Source organism: Nycticebus coucang, chromosome 2, assembly GCF_027406575.1.
Source record: "Nycticebus coucang isolate mNycCou1 chromosome 2, mNycCou1.pri, whole genome shotgun sequence".
Classification (NCBI taxonomy): Eukaryota; Metazoa; Chordata; class Mammalia; order Primates; family Lorisidae; genus Nycticebus; species Nycticebus coucang.
Genome location: NC_069781.1, coordinates 118066251 through 118081720, shown reverse-complemented (window position 1 = coordinate 118081720; position 15470 = coordinate 118066251). Strand labels below are relative to the sequence as shown.

Sequence of the window (15470 nt, the reverse complement as noted above, 5' to 3'; positions counted from 1 at the left end):
AACTCTGCATTACTTTCACAATAATTCTGTAAATATAAAACAGTTATCAAAGGAATAGGGCACCGGCCCCATATACCAGAGGTGGTGGGTTCAAACCCGGCCCCGGCCAAAAATTGCAAAAAAAATAAAAATTAAAAGTTTATATAAAAATAGGGTCAGCACACATAGCACAGTGGTTACGGTGCCAGCCACATATACCCAGGCTGGCAGGTTCGAACCTGGCCCAGGCCAGCTGAACAACAATGATAACTGCAACAAAAAATAGCCAGGTGTTATGGCAGGTGCCTGTGGTCCCAGCTACTTGGGAAGCTGAGGCAACAGAATCACTTAAGCCCAAGCATTTGAGGTTGCTGTGAGCTGTGAGCTGTGACACCACAGCACTCTACCCAGAGCAACATGGTGAGACTCTGTCTCAAAAAAAAAAAAAAAGTTTATATAAAAATAATGGCCCAGGATTGATTACTCCTGTAATCCCAGCATTTGCAAGGCCAAGGTGGAGGATATCGTGAGCCCAGAAGTTTGAGGCCAGCCTGGTAACATGGCAAGATCCTCTCTCCAAAAAAATAAAAAATTAGCTGGGGCTCGGCGCCTGTGGCTCAAGTGCTAAGGTGCCAGCCACATACACCTGAGCTGGCAGGTTCAAATCCAGCCTGGGCCCGCCAAACAACGACAGCTCCAACCAAAAAATAGCCAGGGTTGTGGCAGGCACCTGTAGTCCCAGCTACTTGGCAGGTGGAGGCAGGAGAATCGCTTGAGCCCAGGAGTTGGAGGTTGCTGTGAGCTGGGATGCCATAGCACTCTACCCAGGGCAACAGCTTGAGGCTCTGTCTCAAAAAAAAAAAAAAAAAAAGCTGGATATGGTGGTGTGCACCTGTAGTACCACCTACTCAGGAGGCTGAGGCTGGTGGATTGCTGGAGCCCAGGAGTTGGAGGTTACAGTGAGCTGTGATCTGCACAGAGCGAGACCCTACCTCACATAAAACAAAACAAAAAAACCCTCGACAATGGCCTAAATATCAGACAGCTGTTGTGAATCAAGGTCATATATCCCAAGGGAAACTCCTCTTTCGGGGAGAGGGTACAGTGAGTCTGAAACTCCCTCCCAAAAGGCTCAGAAAAAGATACTGGTAGGGGCTCTCTGCCCTACAAGGATGAGCAGATGGTCCTCTGCAAACCAGGAAGCAGGTAGGCACCAAATCTGCAGAAACGTGCATTTTGAACTCCCAGCCTCCAGAACTGTAAGAAATAAATTTCTGCTAAGCTAAAAAAAATAAAGATATTGGCAGGGGGAGGTGGCTCATGCCTGAAATCCTAGCACTCTGGAAGGCTGATGCAGGAGGATTGCTTGAGCTCAGGCATTGGAGACCAGCTTGAGCAAGAGCAAGATAACATCTCTAGAGAAATTAGCTGGGTGTTATGGTGGGCACCTGCATTCCCAGCTACTTGGGAGGCTGATGCAGGAAGATGGCTTGAACCCAAGAGTTTGAGGTTGCTGTGAGCTAGGCTGGGCAATAGAGCGAGACTGTCTCAGAAGACCGAAAAAAAAAAAAAAAAAAAACAGAACAACAGACTTCTAGAGGTCAAGAAGCAAGCAAACATGCAAAAAGAGATGGCTTCATAGACAACTCTTCAAACAAAAGGACCCTTCCCCTAAAGGTCAGTTTTCAAAACAATATTGGGGGGAAATATAAAATTATCACAAATGGAAATGAGTCAAATACAGTGTAATGAGCCATAAGTGAAGCTAAATGTGTTTCTGTGAATGAGAGCCAGGATTTGGTAGCATTGGTCTTGTTCATCCCTCCTGCTGACCCACCTTTCACATGGGGAAACTGAGGCACAGATAGGTTAAGTGGCTATGGGTTGTATTGGGTCTTCCAAAAAAGATTCCTTGAATTCCTAACCCCCTGTACACCCAAGAATGTGCAATTATTTGGAAATAAGGTCTTTGCAAAGGTCATCAAGTTAAAATGAGGCTCTCATCCAATATGGGCTCTTATCCAATATGACTGGAGTCCTTATAAAAAGGGATTTGGGCACAGAGACAGATGCACACAAGGAGAAGATGATGTGAAGACAGGCACAGGGAGGAAGTCTACATGAACACAGAGGCAGAGGCTGAAGCCATGTGGCTACAAGCCAAGGGACACCCACCGGGGACCAGAGCAGTTGGAGGGAGTGCAGCCCTGTACACACCTGGATTTCAGAATTCTGGCCTTCAGCACTGTGAGAGCCTGTTTTAACTCCCCAGTTTGTAGTGCTTTGTTACAGCAGCCCCAGGACACTCATCTAAGGCCCCACAGCAGGCATGAAGCACAGCCAGAGTTTAAACCCAGATACCCAAGAGGGGCCCAACAGGCAGGGGGCACATACCTGCAGCCCTCAGTGACCAGGACCTACCCCAGCCTTGCCCCAAACAAAAACCCACATAGCCCAAGGCCAGAGCACCAGAAATTTATTGGACATTCCATGTTCTCCCAAAGCACAGCTACTCACACATGAGGTGGGGGAGACTTCCCCCAGACCAAGGGACCACCATGGGAGCAGCCCAAGCCACTAGGCTAGCGCCAGGCTGGGGGTGCGAAGGGTATACAGGACAAGTGGGGTTGTCTGAAGGCAGAGGCTTCTGGCTGGAAGTCCTGGACCCCCAGAAAACAGGGACGGGGAGAAAAGTAGGAAAGACGTGAAGAGCAGGCAGGACCCCGAGAGCTGCCAAAGGCCGGGGGTGAAGAAGGACAACAGAACAAAGAGAGGGTAAAACCAGCCCTTAAGACGCAGCTTCTATCCTGGGTCACAAGGTACATGCACACACACATACACACAGACACACACACACACACACAAAGACAAAATGCCTTTGGGGTGAATGGCAGGGTCCCAGAGACACCCCACTACCACTACCATTCAACCTAAAAACTGGTAGAGGTGGAACAAGGGCTGGAACCAAGTCCCACAATTTACCAGATGGGGAAAGTTTTTGGTTTTTCTCTCCAAAAGAGAAATTTAAAAATCTACAACAAATCATACCAAATTCATTAAAAGTGATTAAAAAAAAAAACAAACCAGCCTCTCCCTCCTCACTTGAGCTTCAGACTGGGCAAAAAAAGTTAAACAAAGAAAAAACACAAAAGTGCTAAGGTCAGGTCTCCCCACGCAAATAGAAGTCCCAGAGCAGGGTGCTAACAGCTAAGATGGTCTGGGTAGTCCCAGCCACCAGCACTGTTTATGGCAGAGAGCTGGGTGAGGAGGGAGCAAAGGTGAGCGAGACCACCCCAAGGGAAAGAGCAAGTTTCCAAGGAAGAATTCTAAAAATATTAAAGATAATTTAGCAGAAGGTATCAGAAGTCTTGGAGCCATATGTGGCATCAGGTAGGGGCATGGAGGCCATCAGCTGTGCTGCTCCAGGTAGGCAGAGAGGAGGAGCCCTGGCGGCCAAAAGTCCAGGTGACGATTACTGACTTTCATCTGTCGCCTGCCTTCCAAGTCTGCACCTGTAGGAGGAGATGAGCAGGGCAAGAATTAAGGAATTGCAGTCATGCTACACAGAGCTGTGAAGACCCAGAGTGGCCAGAGGGCAATGCCCTTTGTCCTTTCCTTCTCTTCTAGAGGTTACTGCAAGATGGTCACTATGACATAGCTGACTCCAGCTTCCTAGGACCCAGGGCCTGACTCACAAGAACTACTAATGCTTCCTGAGTGCTTTCAATCTGTGGTGCTGACACTCTCTGCTGCTACTTATCCCATTGTACAGACAGGGACCTTAAGACACCCCTACTCAAGGTCAAGTGGACACTCACACACGTACCTGACCAAGTGTCCAGCATCTAACCCTGACCTGCAGAAGTGACCTTGAGGATTAAGACCGTGGGTAATCCAGCCCCCATCAACCTCCCCTCCTCCCACTTTCCCCTCTCCCCTACTCCAAAACCTGGATTAGCCATACCCAACACAAACTCAGTCTCACCTCTGGGCCTCTGCCTCAGGGAACCCCTTTCCTTATTCCCTGATCATGTTAAGACCCCTTTCTTCTGTGTCTAGACCATAGACCTGTCCCCGCAGAGAAGCCTCCTACTGGAAGCTAAGGCCCTCCATTCTAAGTCTGCAAGAACAAAGGCAGGTAGGTGAGGAAGAACCACTGGGGTTGCCAGGGAAATCATCTCCTCAGCAACTCCAGGCAGAAGGCAGAGACAGGCTCAGGAAGCCAGGACCAGATGGGGTGCCTGGGGCCAGCAAAGGGCTGCAAGGACCCTCACTAGGGAGCTTTGTCCTAAGGCCACCCCTCATTGTAAAAGTGGGGACACAGGCCCCAGGAGGGGGTCTGGCCTGAAGTCCCATATATGGCACTGGGGCGGGGGGGGGGCTATGACTAAATGTGAACTTCCAGTCATTGAGTCTCCTAATCCCATTTCTGAATCTGTGAGATCTCTCAAAGCCTGGCTTTAGCACCCCTACACCTAGGTCCCCACCCCCCCCGGACCTGGAGATATAGATCAAGTGGTATCTGTTTCCAGTTGTCCAGCTGTGTCCCCAGTGTCTCCCAGCACAGGGCTGGACATGTAGGGGCTCCTGATGCAGAGTCCCACTGCCATGTCTCTGTGCACACTGTACATATTCTCAGAACTCTCCCACTAAGGAACCAGACACGTGGAACCCTGGTCTCATTCCCCAGGTTGAACTGGCAACTGGGGTCTTGAGGCCACCATGCACTTACTGGCTGAGATGAGGTCCATGTACTGGCAGACAGCATGGAGCAGGAGCCTCTCAAAGCTGTGGAAAAGTGGGAGTGAGTGGCTGTGCTCCAGGCCAGCCCTGGTGTTGGGGTGAAGACTTGCTGCTCCTCCCCACCCACTCACCTGTTGTCCAGCATGGCTGTGTACACAGCCTGGGGGGACACAGAGAAGAACCTCAGCAGCCGCTCCTCCCAGGTCTCTAGCACTTCCTGTAGGACAGCCAGGCCCAGTGGTCAGGCAACTATAGGACCCCCACCAGGCTGTCCAAAGCCCTATAAGCCTAAGGCCCTGAGTTCCATTATCAGTGGGTCTATGGTCTAACCCACTGAATGAGGCTACTGCAATATGGACACCAGGCACTTAGACATTGTCATACTACTATCTCCATGCCTGCCTCTTCTGCCTAGGGTACTCCTATACACCCTGCAGTGCCCATCTTCATTGCCCTTGTCTCTCCTACTCAAAGGAGAGCCTTTGTCCAGCCCTGAATCCTGCATCACATTGGTCTACATCTTGCTCATGTGACACGACCCTTACCAGGTAACCAGTTTTCCCTCACCCTGTCCCTAGGTGAGAACTATAACATGGAAAAGGGCCATTGAAAAAGACCAGGTAAGTAGGAAGAAGAGGCCGGGCCTGGCACTCACCATGGGGATGCGTCTCCGCTTGAGGACGGCTCTTAGCCGCCGACTGATGCGCTGGAAACATTCACGGGGTGTGTAGGCCGGGTCCTCTGCAAGAGCCCCATGTGGAGCAGCTGTGGTAGGAGCCCCCAGTCCATGCCCACCTACCCAAACATACCGACATCATACCCTGGCCCCCCATCCTAATCTGACGGTCCCACCTATCACGGGAGTCCATCTACCAAAGCCAGCTGCTCCCCCCTCCAGAGTCCTGCCTACTACCCCACTGGCTCCGCCCATACCAGGCCCTGCCCAACCTATCCCTGTCCTGGCCCCACCCACTCCACCAACACCACCCACCACAGCCGGCCCGCACCTCTCTGTCGATCCTCCCCCCGGGCAGGACCCCTCCGGCGAGCCTTGCTCTTGCTCTCATCCTCTAGGTAACGGAGAACCCGTTCTTGCTCTTCCCCAGAACGGTTCATAAAGTCATTCCAGACCTGGAAAAGAGGGAGGCTGGCTTGCTCTTGGGCTGATGAGACCTTGGGCTGATGTCTGCACGTCTCTGGGCCTCAGTTTCCCCATTTGGCAAATGGACACAAAAGGCCACCAGGTACCCAGAGGCACTCCTTGTGGACACCATTGCCCACTGACGGGGCATCCCTTGTACACTGAGCCCCAGCTGGGTGCCAGGGGCAGGGGGTAAGCTGGCGACCATGATAGACTCAGCTGTTTGGGGTGGGGAATGGATACAGGTCACATACTCCCCCAATGAGTCACTGATTCCCAAGTGTGATGAGTATGATGAGCTCTGGAAAGTCCCAGGGGTGGGGAGGGGGCTCTAGCCTAGTCTAGGGACCCCAAGAGGGCCTTAAAGATGGTAGTTGGGAGAGTGCTCCTGGCAGAAGAATTAGCATAGCCAAGGGCCTGGCGGTTCAACCACACACAGGCACCAGAATCTGTAAGGAGACAGGTATCCGGGTGGAGGGAAGAGGGGGTCTGGGGGCCTTACTTCCACATAGGTCGCATTGTTACAGGCCTCTGCGAAGATGCCTGGTGCTGCAGGGGGTGCCAGGTCCCCATCTTCCAGGCTAGGCGGGCCTCCTTCTGTCTCCAACAGGGTCAAGAGGTACTGTGCTAGAGGGAAACAAATGGCCTTTGTGCTAGGGTGGCTCTCAGGGCCCCCTAGGCTCCACAGGAACCCAAGGACCATCCTTCCTGTCTTCCTACCCTCATACCTCCCCACCTCCATACTCCAACTGTCTTTCTTATAAGGTACAGAAACCAGCCAGCCTCCAGAACTCCACAGACTTCTCCCTGGCTTGTCAAACTTCTACACATCCTTTAAAACCCCAGCTCCAAAGCCCAGGGGTCCCTCTGGCCCAGCCCTAATCCAAGAGTCTGGGGGATGTCTGTGTCTGGCTCTGTTACCTGCCTCCTGGTCCAGAGCTGACACCCAGCATAGCCCAGCTCTATGGTTCATGATAAGGGCAACAAGTATCACCAACATGCACACCATTCTTGTCTGAGGCCTAGGAGCCCAAGAGGTGCCTCCCCACCCCTGCTCACTGTTCTCCAGGCGCTGGAGGCTCTTCCGCCCCTTAGCCTTGGGCACGAGGTCTGAGTTCCTCACAGCCTGGTTGATGAAGTGTTGTTTCCGCTTGGAAGCTGAGAGTCTCTTCACCTGGGAGCTGGCTAGAGTGGGCAGACAGCCTGGAAGAGGCCTGTGGGCCAGGGTGAAGGGCAGTCCTTAGGGTTAGGCAGAACCCTACCAGAGCCATTGCCTACTTGGTTTCCTCTAGCAATGGGAAGCTCACCCCCTTTCAGCGATGGAGTCTTAGACCCTTAGAATCTCACTTTGTCTCATCCTCACATCACCTAGAAGGCAGGTACTATTGTGATGACACATTAGTAAACTAAGGCTCAAAGAAGGGAAGATACTTGCCCAAAGTCACACAGCAGGTGGATGGCCAAAAGCTGCTGCCCACCCCCCCCAACCTCAAGCCTTCAAGATTTTACCTGCAAGTCAGTGAGGCTCAAAACCTTTGAGACTTGAATATAAGCTCTTCTTGAAGTGGACAATCAAGAAAGGTGGGAGTGTAAATGGCATGCCCAGATGAGCAGCCAGGAGGGCTCTGGTTTTTGGTCAGGCATGATGGCTTACATCTGTAGCACTCTGGGAGGGTGAGGTGGGTGGATCGCTTGAGCTCAGGTATTCCAGACCAGCCTGAGCAAGAGTGAGACCCCCATCTCTACTAAAAATAGAAAAAACTAGCCGGGCATGGGGTGTACACCTGCAGTCACAGCTACTCAAGAGGCTAAGGTAAGAAAGAGCGCTCCAGCCCAGGAGTTTCAGGTTGCTGTGAGTTATGATGATGCCACAGCACTCTACCCAGAACAACAGAGTAAGACTTTTTGTAAGGTAAGGTAAAGGAAAAGGAGAAGGTGAAGGTGAAGGGGAAGGAAGAAGGAAGGGAAGGGAGGGAGGGGAGGGGAGAAGAGGAGAGGAAGAAAAGAAAGAAATGTGGTTGTATCTAGCACCCCCAACCCTAGCAACAGATAAACCAGAAAACACCCCCCAGAAACACAAGACTATGCCCAAACCCACCTGCCTTGTGCCCCCGAGTACTGTCCCTCAACATCCCCCAGGAGCCAGGACCACAGAAAGGGCTAGAGTGGCTCCCTGGAGCTAATCTGCTCTGCTCCAAGCAAATGGCTTTAATTGTGAAGATGGATTAGCTGGCATGGCCAGGCCTCCTGCAGGGCCCCAAGGGTCAAGTCACTTGGTGAAAGGGACAGACAGGTATGGTGGGCACTGTAACCACACAGGAAAGAGGAAGGGCACCTCTTGGATGGAAATTTTCCAGCAAGAAGAAATTGTACAGCCTAGTCAGCCCTTACCATGGGTTGCAGAAGGCTCAGTGCCCGTGGCTCAAGCGGCTGAGGCACCAGCTACATACACCATAGGTTGCAGAGCTCCCCCAGGCTCAGAAGTATAGGATACCAGGATTCTACTGCCCAATCTCCCAAATACCCAACATCTGCTCTGCTATAGAGGGCCTTCCTGGCTGCCACTCTGAGCATACAATTTACACCTCCACCTCCAGGTCTTTGCATCAGACATGCGCTATCTGGAGCACCCTCCCTGGGCTCTGGGTGTCTCGTCTCCTTTGGCTTTTGTCCTTGAAACACCCGACTTCCCTCTACTCATTACCTAACTCTTTTCCATCCTCACTCCCTGCTTGTTTGGGCTGCCCAATGTACCCCCAGCAGACACACTCATGCCTGGCACACAGTAGTTGCTCAGAAAGATAACTACTGGCCAGGCACTCATGCCTGTAATCTTAGCACTCTGGGAGACGGAGAAAGGAGGACCACTTGACGCCGGGAGTTCAAGCCCAGCCTGGGCAACATAATGAGACCCCCATCTCTAAAAAACAAACAAAGAAAATTAGCTGGGCATGGTGGTATGCACCTGTATTCTCAGCTACTCAGAAGGCTGAGGCAGGAAGATTGCTTGAGCCCAGGAGTTGAAGGTTACAGTGAGTTATGATGATGCCACTGCATTCTAGCCTGGATGACAAAGTAAGAAAGACTTGTCTCAAAAAATAAAACAACAACAACAGAAAAAAACACCCCAAAACACACAAAAAACAAGCAAACAAAAAACCCACCAAATTAATTCTCAATGAAATGCCATGATTCTAAGACTAATCCCAAAATCTAAATTCCCACTTAAACTTTCCTAGAGTCCCCACTCCCCAAGACACAAATTAAAACCAAATGCACACATCCAAACCCCTCCCCCAAAAGACCAGAAAGGGCCTTAAAATCCTAGGACAGTCAAAGCAAGATGCCATTGAGATCAGGAGTGAGGGGGTGGCGCCTGTGACAGGTTCAAGCCTGGCCCCGGCCAAAACTGCAAAAAAAAAAAAAAAAAAATCAGGAGCGAGGCCGTGCTCACTCAGGTTTACACATATGTAAAGAATCAAGCTCTAATTTTGCACACTTATTTGTATGTTTCTGTTAAATAAAAGTGACTAATTTGTTGTAGTCTGCCTGTAAAAAAAAAAAAAAGAATCAAGCTCTAAGTTTGTGCACTTTATAGAATAGCTGTTACATCTTGGTCAAAAAGTAAACAGGGCTTGGGTGTGGAAGATCATTCCTGTAACCCTAACACTTCAGTTGCTAAGGAAAGAGGATCCCCTGAAGCAATGCGTTTGAGACCAGACTGAGTAAGACTGAGACCCTGTTTCTATAAAAAAATAGAAAAGTTAGCCAGTTGTGGTGGCAGGTACCTGTAGTTCCAGGTACTCAGGAAGCTGAGGTAGGAGGATCATTTAAGCCCAGGAGTTTGAGGTTGCAGTGAGCTACAATGATGCTACTGCACTCCAGCTTGGGTGACAGCGATACTATCTCAAAAAAAAAAAAAAAGGAATCAGGCTGAAGAGATTTAGGGCCATCTTAAGTTGAAGTGGGATAAGCAGGTTAATGCACAGCCTTCCATGGATAGCACTTTAGGCAAAAATCTATGACAAGTTATCTGACCAATAAACTCACAAGGGCCCAAGTTGCCATCAACAGAAGACACATAGGCAGAGCAACAGGCACTCAGAATTCTCTGGCTAAGGCATGCCAAGAAACTCAGAGGCTGACGCCTCTTCAGACTGCAGGCCTTGGAATCTCAGCCTTGAGTCTGAACTCCAGCTATAGCACTTCATTCAGTGATCTGCAGCCCATTCTCTGCAAAGTGGAGATCAGGGAGAGGCACTCAGATATCGTCCCTTCACCTCTACCACCTGGTTGGCTTCCTCCCTTCACCTCTACCACCTGGTTGGCTTCCTCCTGTGATGAGGTACTCACTCACCTCCTCAACCATGCCACACCATTCTCACTGTCAGTAATGTCCCTGGATTGAATATTTCCTCTAGGTTGGGCTCATTACCTGTCACCTGCACCATAACTGCAGGAGGCAAGTACTAATATTTTGACATCCACTATAAGTCACAGCTCAACTTCCCACAGCTGCAAAAAGGGCTGGGGAAAAGCACATGGCAAGTCAAGTCTTCTGCACTCAGTGTGGCAACCAGTGACTACTCAAGGGATGCTCATGGTTACATTACACCAATGTCTTTCAGGTCTGAGCACCCCTGTCCATGCCCCTGATTCACTCACAGCCTCCCTGGGGCCTCAGGGCCTGTGTCTCCACCCCAGCAGCTGGACAAGGCTGATAACAGAGGCCATATCCTAGGAGAGCCCTCAGAAGATGTCTGAGCAAGCCAGGACTCAGGAATACAGATCACAACTGAGGCCCAGCACTATTCCCATTCTATAGATGAGGGATCAGAGACTCTGAGAGGAAGGGCTGTACCCAGCCACCTCAGAGGCAAGGGGTGCAGTTGGAGTGAACCTGGGTGTGACCTTCACCAACTGAGTCACCCAGCTTCCCTCTCAGTTCTAGACCACAGTCCCCCAGCCTTCTCCTTCAGGCCCAAAGACCTGCCTATTCCTTTCCCTGCCCCAGCCCTGGCCATGGTTCCCCAGCACCCTCAGGGCAAGACCTAGCTCCTCCTTGGCCTATTATTGGACCTCACAGGCAGACCTATGTCTCGTTTCACCCTCCCATGGGCCCTAAGTACTAAGCTGAGCACTGGAAAGTGAGTCACACCACCTTGGCAAACAGGCTGAATAAGACACATTTGGTCTCTGGGAGCCTGGAGTCACCAATACTCTACTCCAGAGCAGGGAAGCAGATTACAGCAAAGTACCTAGGTTCACCCACAACACAGGGACCTCCTTGCAGTGCCTCAACCTCAGGGCTTCTGTACATATCAAGCCCTCCCTGAAGCCTTCCTTTGGCTCCACTGTCACTGCCCTAGCCCCCACCTAGTCCAGTTGGCTCATATCCTTGCTTTACCACATAGCTCCTGAAACCAGCTGACACCTTTACTTGTTTGCCCCTTAATCACTGCCTCACCAGACTCGAGGACAGGCCAGGTCTCACTGGTTCCTGCCAAATATTCAGCACCCAGCCCACAGCAACAGTCTCTATGTTTGTTGAATGAATACTTAAACTTCTGTTTAACACTTGCCCAAGGGTTAGTTCATCTGTTTCTCATACCATCCAATAAGACTACTTTACTGACAGGGAAACTGAGGATCCAGAGAGGTTGTCTGAGGCTTCTTGGACCTGGCAGAGCCCAGAAGATGTCTACATAGTGGAAGTTACCAGCACCCACTGAGGGTGGACAGTCCAACTGTGGAAGCTATTAAGTCAGCTTGGGTTTGAGTCGAACAGTCCTCTTATTGCCCCCAATTCTACTTCCCACAGATTTTGAAGGTGTAGAGGAAAGAGAAATTATTATTTTTTTTTTTTTTAGAGACAGAGTCCCACTTTGTCACCCTTGGTAGAGTGTCACGGCATCACACTCACAGCAACCTCCAGCTCTTGGGCTTAAGTGATTCTCTTGCCTTAGCCTCCCAAGTAGCTGGGACTACAGGTGCCCGCCACAATGCCTGGCTATTTGAGAAATTAATTTGGGATAAGGCTGTGCACAGGGGAAACACCCTATAACTTCAGCACTTCGGGAGGCTGAAGTGGGAGGATCATGTGAGCCCAGGAGCTCAATATCAACCTCAGCAACATAGCAACCCCCATTTATACAAAAATTAGAAAAATTAGCTGGGTGGTATGGTGCACACCTGTGGTGCCAACTATTTGAGAGGCTGAGGTGGGAAAATCTCTTGAGCCCAGGAGTTGGAGGCTGCAATGAACTGTGATCCTGCCACTGCACTCCAACCTGGGCAACAGAGCAAGACCTCATCTCAAAAAAAAAAAAAAAAAGTCAAGCCGAGAAAGGCTCTTGTAGGGGAAAGGAAATATAAATATATTTACTTATTCACGCACCAAATATCTATATTTGATTCTAAGAAGGGGGAGAGGCTCATTCAGAGTGCAAGGAACTACTTTAGGGGGCTAAAGATCTCCTTAAAAGAGGCATCATCTCTCCTTCAGATAAATAGCCCTGTATGGCCCCCTGGGAAAATACCAGGTGGAGATAATACTGACAAAGTGTTACTAAACATAACAATGGTAGTAATAATAATATAGAAAATGCAATGATAAAATCATTTTAAAATAATACTAAAATAACTAAGACATAATCATTTAAAACAATAATTAATGAATAGACGTTCTTGTTTTGTGGGTACCTGGTAGTGCCAGGTAACACTGACCCTCAAACACTCAGAAAAGAGGGCAGTGTTATCATCACATTTTACAAATGGGGAAACTGAGGCACGGAAGGGTCGAAAAACCCTGCCTAGATTTAACACGAAGGAGGCATAAATGGTACACAAGCCGCCGGCTCATCCCCCACAAAAGATGACATGTCCGGACGCCACGCTGATCCCACTAGCGGGCCGTAGGGGTGTCTGTGTATACAACACCCTAGGGCCGTGCCCGCGGAGTAGGCGCCCACAAACGAGTGCTTCTAGGTCCCAGAGGACAGACGGGCTCCTGTTTGCCCGGGGAAAAGCTCCGCCCCCCACCTTAATCTGGGTATCACCCAGAGAAAAACAAAAGAGCCCTGTCTACCCAGAAAGGGGCGGGGGCGGATAACCCGGACGGGTACGTAAAGGATGGACCATGAGAGTAAATGCCCCAGATCCGGAGGGCCAGGGCAGCAGGTGGGTGGACACCCAAAGCAGCGACAGCTTTCCCGGCCTCTAGGTACCCTCACACCCGAGCTGGGTCGAAAGGGACAAGGGACAAACACCCTGGCACGGGGGTCCTTGGGACCTGGGGGTAAATAGAGGCAGGAATGGGGTGTGTCCCCGTCCCCCAGCAACTACCAGATATTCAGGTCAGGCAATATCTGGGTGACTATAAAGATCCAGCGAGCGAAAGGTGCGGGACGGGGACTTGGGGCAAAGCCCCAGGAAGGTAAACGAGAGGAGAGGAAAGGACAGAAGAGGAAGGGAGAAGAGAGGAAGGGAGAGAAAGGGGAGGAGAAGAGGTGGAGGGGAGGGGAGGAGAGGCGAGGCAGAGGAGAGGACCAAGCCCTGGGGGCGCCCGCCCGCGCTCACAGCAGCCGCAGCCCACCCGGGGCGCTCTCCGCATTCGCTGCCTCCCGGCCGCCCTCCGGGTTCTCAAGAGCCACCATGGCTCGGACGCGGACGAAGTCCCCGACGCCCGGCAGGGCCTTCACCAGGCCAAGCAGGAAGTGACGGTCGCCCGGAGGCGGGCCGGGGCGGAGCCTGAAGGCCGGGCGCGCCGGGCAGGGCCATCCATGATCCCCGCGCTTCGACCCGGTGCCGGGCTGGGCCAAGGCCCCAGCTCATGGGGGAATAGGAGCGGAAACTTAGGCGGGACGCAGGAAGTCCAGCCCCGGGAGCATAGACAGGACAACTGAGGCAGGGGGTCAATGAGGAGCCTGCTATGCTCCCTACACCCGGAAATCTAGCCCAGGGGAAAAAGGAACAGATGGGGAAACTGAGGTTAGGAGGCCGGGATTGGGTGACGATCTCTGTGCCTGGATACATGCTGCCAAGGATTGCCTTTGCTCAGGAGTTCGAAACCAATAGTTCCCTAAACGACTAGGGAACTATTCATTCAGTTCCCCGCTTTGAGCCTTTTTCACACAAGTAGCAGCACCTATTTAGCTGCAAGCCCGGAGTGGTGGGCTGACAGATGGAAACTGAGGCCTTGCTAGTGGAGAGAAAGGGAGAAAGGGTGTTCTTTTTGGAGGTAAGATGATTAAAACCAACACCACGAGGATGGGGGATGGGGGAGCTTTCCTTCCACCAGTCCTCCATTCAAGGACAGTCCCTGTAACAATAGTTGGGGAGCCCCCTCTCCACCTCAGCCCTAATTTACTCATCTCTATAAATAGGACTATATCAGCCCCCACTCCCTTTCCGCCCTTGAGGGTTTATTCATCAACAGGCTCACTGTGGACTGGGCTGTGTGCTGGGCTCTGGCGAAACAGCCAGTGACCAAGACATACCCCTTTCCCACTAGATGGGATGGGGAAGAGGATAGGGTGGTCGGGGAAGGCCTGTGGGAGGGGGGCTGGCCAGCTGCAAAAGCTTCCCCTGAAACAGGAAAGGTGTATGAAACAGGGAACAGTCAAACAGTGGGGGTGGAGGGGAGGCCCCAGGAGTGACCCGAGCATAGTAGGTGGTATTCTGGTGCTCTGTGATGGTGGGTCTGGGTTTTCTTGTCCTGAAGGCATTGGGGGGCCATGGAAGAGTTTACAGCAGAAAATTAAACCTGCTGTAGAATCCACCCTTTGATCTACAAGAAGTGCAGAGAATGGAAGACCATATTAACAGAGATGCAACCTGCTAGGTCCAGCCTGGTGGAAACTATAAAGGACAGAAGACCTGATTGCTTTAATGAATAAAGAGCAAGGAGGAAAGAGGAAAAAAGGAAGAAAAACTGGTACAAGACTCAAAAGAGCACATAATATGAAACTTCTTGTAGACAAATGTGGAAAGAAACAAAAATCAATGATGATACCAATGGTGTAGAGAAGGTACCTCTAGGTGGAGTGATTGGGAGGGGACTTTAGGGGGTTGAGGATGTTCGGTTTTCTGATGGGGCATGGTAGCTGCTCCATAAAAGGACATGAAGTGAGACAGCAGGAATCACTTCCAGAAGAGTTAACCTGGGCTATGTCCATTCTTGGACTTCACTGCCAAGGGATCTGTCCTGAACCTTCCACCTTCCCAGGCCTGGCTACCCCCTTCCTATGAGCTGCCATTTCTCCACAGATCCCTCCAACTTGAAGGTCCAGCAGCCTGCAGGGTCTGCTCCCAAGCCAGTTAGACTCTGCAGTTTCCTCAGAACAGTTCTCTAGCCCCCACCCAGTAAACTTACCATCTCTTCATCCTAACCTGTCCCTCATCATTGCCCTAAATGGACTTTTCCTCCTTTTCTGATTTTGTAGACCATTGTCAAGAATAATTTTGAGGCAGGATATGGTGGCTCATAGCTGTAGTCCACGCAATGGGAGGCTGAGGTGGAGAAGTTCAAGGCTGCAGTGAGGTATGATCACACCACTGCACTTCAGCCTGGGTGATGGAGACCCTGTCTCAGAGAAAAAGAGAGGGC

The 15470-nt window shown here is 51.1% G+C and overlaps 1 protein-coding gene and 1 long non-coding RNA gene across 4 annotated transcripts; both read right to left on the bottom strand.

Annotated features, from left to right (window-relative positions):
* Positions 1 to 1709: 1709 nt before the first annotated feature.
* Positions 1710 to 13598, bottom strand: R3HDM4 (R3H domain containing 4). Of its 3 annotated transcripts, none has more exons than XM_053581572.1 (8): positions 13442 to 13598; positions 6923 to 7077; positions 6366 to 6490; positions 5730 to 5853; positions 5378 to 5487; positions 4854 to 4939; positions 4712 to 4767; positions 1710 to 3491 (listed from the first exon to the last, which is right to left on the bottom strand). In XM_053581572.1, exons 1-8 carry the CDS (start codon positions 13516 to 13518, stop codon positions 3388 to 3390), a joined length of 837 nt encoding a protein of 278 aa, XP_053437547.1. In that variant the 5' UTR covers positions 13519 to 13598; the 3' UTR covers positions 1710 to 3387. The 3 variants fall into 3 exon arrangements, with proteins under 3 accessions (XP_053437547.1, XP_053437549.1, XP_053437545.1); XM_053581574.1 differs by having other exon boundaries at positions 5378 to 5463; XM_053581570.1 differs by having other exon boundaries at positions 5378 to 5517; positions 13442 to 13597.
* LOC128579580 (uncharacterized) lies at positions 8963 to 13431 on the bottom strand. Its single transcript, XR_008378209.1, has 3 exons — positions 10184 to 13431; positions 9914 to 10152; positions 8963 to 9765 (listed from the first exon to the last, which is right to left on the bottom strand). It is a non-coding gene; the product is annotated as an uncharacterized LOC128579580 (long non-coding RNA).
* Positions 13599 to 15470: the final 1872 nt, after the last annotated feature.